The sequence below is a fragment of the Equus asinus genome, chromosome 22, assembly GCF_041296235.1.
Source record: "Equus asinus isolate D_3611 breed Donkey chromosome 22, EquAss-T2T_v2, whole genome shotgun sequence".
NCBI lineage: Eukaryota > Metazoa > Chordata > Mammalia > Perissodactyla > Equidae > Equus > Equus asinus.
In genome coordinates, this window is record NC_091811.1 from 38,570,542 (window position 1) to 38,576,541 (window position 6,000).

General features: G+C 35.9%; 1 protein-coding gene across 5 annotated transcripts in view; it reads left to right on the forward strand.

Annotated features, from left to right (window-relative positions):
* The window catches only part of FAR2 (fatty acyl-CoA reductase 2), a 143,515-nt gene extending 139,785 nt beyond the window's left edge, over positions 1 to 3,730 (forward strand). For 4 of the 5 annotated variants that reach the window (XM_070495087.1, XM_070495088.1, XM_070495090.1 and 1 more), the window contains 2 exons: positions 176 to 303; positions 1,225 to 2,016. In XM_070495087.1, coding sequence (XP_070351188.1) covers positions 176 to 303; positions 1,225 to 1,387 — 291 coding nt within the window. In that variant the 3' untranslated portion in view covers positions 1,388 to 2,016. Of the gene's footprint in view, positions 1 to 175; positions 304 to 1,224; positions 2,017 to 3,494 lie in introns of those variants that run through there. The other variant, XM_070495091.1, reaches the window with a different exon arrangement.
* The last annotated feature ends 2,270 nt before the right edge of the window (positions 3,731 to 6,000 follow it).

Here is a 6,000-nt window from a genome sequence, read left to right on the forward strand (position 1 = left end):
GTTTATCCATATTGTCAGTGCCTCTGAAATGACAATTCAAATAATCTCCTTTGGAGAGGTCCAACATAAGTCTTCCAAACTGAACGTCCTCATTTATGTAAAAGAAAATTCACTGAATGGACAAAGTGTCCAGCAATGCAATTCTGGCAATCCATAATCTCTTCTTGCTTTTCAGATATTCAACTTTGATGTGCGCCAGTTGAACTGGTTGGAATACATTGAGAATTATGTTTTAGGAGTTAAGAAGTACTTATTGAAAGAGGATATGGCTGGGATCCCAGAAGCAAAGCAACACTTAAGAAGGTAAGCATAATCAGTTACTTAATATTTACTGAGCACTTACCATGTCTATCTGATTTTATACGAGACATGACATTTGAGTGGGGGAGAGGAGGAATTAACATTTTTCTAGCATTCGCTACATTACAGGTCCTTCCCTGTATACTATGCCCCATACTACACTAATTTATTTAGACTTCACCACATCTCTATGAGGTAGGTATTATTTTTGTTATCCCATTTTTATCTAAGAGCTATTCAGGCTCAAAGGAGGTAAGTAACTAATACATGGTAAGTACCGGGGCCAGATTTGAACGCAAGTTTCTCTGTTTCTTCTACCATATTCTGTCATAATGGGATATAAAGAATACCCAACAGGCAGGAAATCTATCGTAGTATTTAATGTGGGCAAATCATTTAACCTCTCTTCAAGTCCTTCAACTGCCTTAAATTTCTTTCAGTCATCGATCGCTAAGGGACAAAGAATTATAGCAGTCTGGCACAATTCTGGTAGAAGCAAAAGATTCTCACTGCAGAGATGATAAGGATGGAAAAATAAATTGCAAACAGAGGAACCTTGAATAGCAGACTAAGAACTTTAGAACTTACCCTCTAGTGAACAAGAACCAGTGAAGATTTGTGATATGGTAATATGGTCAAAGTATATTTAAGAAAGATTATGTTAGTCATGTTAGTAAGATAGGTTAAAGCAGAGAGAGGTATGAGAAACTAGTTAGGGGAATATTATGAATATTCTTTCTGGTTATTCAGAAGGCATGTTGTGGAAATAAAAGATAAAAATCAAAAGGCCATCAGGTCTTGCCATATACCCATGAGATCTTAATTATTTGCTGGTCACAGCCAGAAAAAGACGTTTGTGCTTCAGATAACATAGATGGGTATTTGGTACTATTTTAACTTTGGTTGTATATGTCTGTTCCCCAGGCTCCGAAATATTTACTACCTCTTCAATACTGTCTTCTTCCTCATCGCCTGGCGCCTTCTCATTGCGAGATCTCAGATCGCTCGGAACGTCTGGTTCTTCATCGTGAGCTTCTGTTATAAATTCCTCTCCTACTTTAGGGCATCCAGCACACTCAAGGCCTAAGAACATTTGGCAATCTCCTTTTATCTGGAACCTCTCAGATACCTCTAAAACAGCAAACTGCGGTTCTCAAGATTCGGAAGTAGCAAAGAATACACCCAAGTTCATTACCTGTCAAATGTGCTGTCATGTGTTCATCCCTATTTCCTAACTATAGTCCTTTTATTTCAATGAGAGAAGGAAAGTCATATCCTAGCCTATAATCATACATATTTTAGGAAAAACATATTTCCAGATTGTTTCCTAACGCTCTATTCTATACCCTTGAATATAAAACACCAAAGTATACCCATCTTCTCATATTTAGCTTTTTCTCCTTGAGGACTAATTTCGACTCAGTAAACATGGAAGAACCCATGGTAAAAGCTGAAATATGCTAAAGAAGGGCAATTCAAAAACCTTGAGGGGGCCAACCCGGTGTTGCAGTCGTTAAGTTCGCACCTTCTGCTTCAGTGGCCTGGGGTTCGCCGGTTCTGATCCCAGGTGCGGACCTATGCACTGCTTGTCAAGCCATGTTGTCAGAGGCATCCCACATATAAAGTGGAGGAAGATGGGCAGGGATGTGAGCTCAGGGCTAGTCTTCCTCAACAAAAAGAGGAGGATTGGCAGATGTTAGCTCAGGGCTAATCTTCAAAAAAAAAAAAAGAAAAGAAAGAAAAACCTTGGAACCATTCTGGGATGCCCAGTGTAAAGGTTTCAAATCAAGATAAGTAGAAGAAGAATGGTCTCCACAACCTCAGAAATTCTCTAAGAGAAATAGTTCTCCACTGAAGTCTCTGCTTCCTCTTTGTGTTATCCCATGGAGTCTGGGTTGGCCAGGGGGGTGGGGGTTGGGGGGCAGGGGGGATAATAAGAAAAGTGGTTCACATTTAACATTTTCCTTAACTATACTCACCTCTGAAACCTAAAAAGAACCAAGAGGTGTAAATAATTATTTATAGAATGAGGGCTCAAGTATATTTGCATTGGGACTCAGTTTATTCTGCTTTTAAGTGAAAATTAATTCTTATAATTTGATAATTATTATTTCTAAATCTTTTGAATCACCAATTTTCCTGATAGTCTTCTCAAGAGTTTCCTTCTTATTCATTCAAGTCACCAAATCCCTTATATTTAAGCTTATTTGGCTCAGGCTTCAATTAGAGTGACTAATGGGAGAGGAAGGTCCTAGACTGGAATCATAAAGTCCCAGTCCCCCACCATCTTTGCCATTGAAGAAAGCAAAATTTCAAATAAAATTTGAAATGCTAGTTTTAGTCTTTTTGTAAAAGTGGGGAAGATTACTCTTCTGTGAACACCAGGATTTGCTAGTATCTTGATCATTCCAATTGTTCAATGTTAACTGTAAAATGTACAGCAGGAGAGGACAGACTTCATTAAGTGACTCTAAGTTTAGGGAATAGGTGCTGTTTTGTTTAAAGAAATTTATGTATAATGCAAATGAATTAATCAGTAAAAACTGTATTTATTCCCAAATTCCTATATTAATAATAACTGTTATCCCAACTTTCCTCATATTTGAAAGATCAGTGCATGTTGGATTACAGCGTTTCATGTTAAAAACATGGATTATTATTCAAATATCTGGGGCCTAAGTAACTAAAAGTAATCACAACTACTAGAAAATTACACAAGCATAAACTGTTAACAATAGCAGTTGCATTTATGCTCATTTTCTGGAATAATCGGTAATACTCAGAGAGGCACCTTCAGTGTACAAGGCCTTGGGGGCAGCTTCTAGCCCAGGATTACTTGAGATTTTTCTGAAATCCATAAAAAGCATTTTGGGGGAACTCTTTCCCAGTCTCATCGAAGTTCTGGGAACTACTTTCCAGGGCAGACCACCCAGCTCTGAAACGAAGCCCCTGGTGATCTTTAGTATGAGATGTCTATAAGATTCTTCCCAGTTACGTTAATACAAACTATAGATATGACAAAAATGAAATCAAGATATAATTCAATGATTAGATAAAATATAATAGTTCTGAGAATTTACTATCTTTTGATTATTGTATGTTTCACCAATTCAATAAATTCCACTGACCAAGTATTCACACTTTGACTTTTGATTAAACAAAAATTTGCTTAAAAATGTTTTCCTCTCTCCTAGCGTTGCATCTTTGCCTAACTGCTGACGACTGCAGATCTCCTTCCCCTCACAAAAAAGGACAGAATCTTCCAAAGAAACTACCAGATAAATATAAAATAACACATACGTACATAAATACTTCACTTTTTCTGACACCATTAATTGGGTTACATTTACATGCTGAACCGTGTTCTGTGGCAATATCTGTGGCATTAGAGAAATGACATGAATAAAATTCTCCTGTGATGATTAAGCCGTAAAAGTAGATATCTGTATGAAAGACAATCTCTAATTATTTTAATCAACATCAACTGACAATTATTTGAGTGCCTAATATATACAACGCAATGAGAAAGAACTTTCTACTTTTGTGGGGCAGGGGACAGTAAGTACAAAGAGAAGGTATCTGTTTAAAAAGAAGTTTTGGTAATTCCTATATTCTGCATCCACAAGATACCTGCTACAGTAACAAATCCTGCAGAGTTGAAGACAGTCACCAACTGAGGCAATTAATACTAGAAAAAATAGAGGCAGATGAGCACACAACTCCGAAAAACATTTCTCACAGTTTTATACTAACCTAACATCATTATCTCCAGTTAACATCTCATTTTCATAACTGATTTAGAATCTCAAGGTAGATTGATCTGAGAAGGGACTAACATCCAGACAGTGTGTTATCTCACAATGAACACAGCAATTAAAGTATGCCAGCCTAAAGTTTCCAAAAACATCAATAATTTTCAACCTTCACAGGAATCACATGCAAATTTCCACATGGCTATTTTTCCATAACTGAAAATCTATGTTCTGGGAACATAAGCGACTGCCTATAGTAAAAAGTAATGGTTGTCCCATATGCCCACATAGAGGTATGGAAAAATGCCCACTGCCTAGATTACTTTTGAAAATACGTTTTTTTACTTTAACAAAATAAAACTAATAATTGCTAGTTTTAGGATGTAACTGGCTTGAGAGACGCTAGTGCCTGTGAAATGTAGATACGGTTATGGCAAAGTTGAAATTGAGTTTTAGTAGCTAGAAACAGCTCTTTTAATACACAAACACTTTAGGTGTTTCCTTACTCTATTTAAAATACTGATTCCAACCCTGAACCGTAAGTGGGTGGGGAGATGTGAGGTTGGCCAAGTTGCATGAATTCTAGAAAAATACCTTAAAGAAATTAAAGGTGAGTATAGTACAAAAAAAAAAAATCACCAAATTGATTTGCATAATGGCTTGAAAACAGTAAAATTTAGACAGCATTTCTCATAGTTACATGAGTTGTTGCTGGAGGTCTGCTTTAGTCTACAGCTTGCACTAACATATACTTTCCCCACACCTTCTCATTCTGTTTTACCTTAAAATTATTACACCAAATAGTATCAATGAGTTACGATATTTGCAAGAGTTGTTAACCTAATTCCTTTTGATAAATACCCAATACAACTTGGAGTTGTTAAAGCAAAACTATTTAAATCTTTCACTGATTATAATCTTATATTCAATTCTGTTTCTAGGTTTATAGACTTGAGTCAACTGCTCAATTTTCACCACTCATTCATTTTTTTAATATGAAAAATATAAAATCAATCCAATTTCATACAGTAATTTAGCTCCATCTGGAGCAAAAGCAAATGTAACCAAGTGATATTGCTGGTCTTCCTATGAGGAAAAAAAAGCTTAAATATGAGGAACTGAGGCTTATTTGGGGGTACCTGAGGGTAAAAGGACAAAGAATTGTTTCATAATTTGTCATTTTACTTAGAGTCCAAATGTTGAGGATTGAGACATTAAATGAGTCTTTTGTGTTGCCTTTTCTCTTAAAATAAAATTTAAAAACTAAAGGGAAACCAAAAAATCCAAGGCAGTTTGTTTCCTCTTAAAATAACACAAAGTGATTTCATCACTAAAGAAATACTTCAAAAGAGGGGAAAAACCACACGAAGGAAATCCGTGGATATGAATCCAGGCATCACACTATAAGGCAGTGAACAAATGGCAATCTCTCTATTCAGAGGGTGCTGACAGAGGGACCCACCTTGTCCTGCTGAAGGTTTGCTAGAGCTCCAAACAGAAGGGGAACTTCAGTGCTAGGTGAAAGAGCATGGTGGGATCTTAAGGGTCCTAAGACTCAGGTTGAGCTCATTTTTAAACATTAAAAAATATGCATCTTGAACTCAAGTTCGAGTTCAAAGTTTTAAATTTTGAAGGAGTTGTATATAAATTTACTTTTTACTTCAATTACTAACCCAAGCCATGACAGAATGCATCTCTCTACTTATACCATTAAAAATTAGATCTTAGTCATTTCTTTATGAATTACAAAGTTGTTTAAACATTGTAAACTTTGTTTGCATTAGTAAATCAACCCTTATAAAAATTCAGTGTTTTCTATCATAAAATATATATGAGAAAAGTGATATTAATCACCTAAGTTGAGAACTAGGAGTCATTTTGTAAGTCTGATGAATACTGAGTTAAGCTTTTCCCAAGAGTCTGAACTGTACAAATATTGCAGCAATTA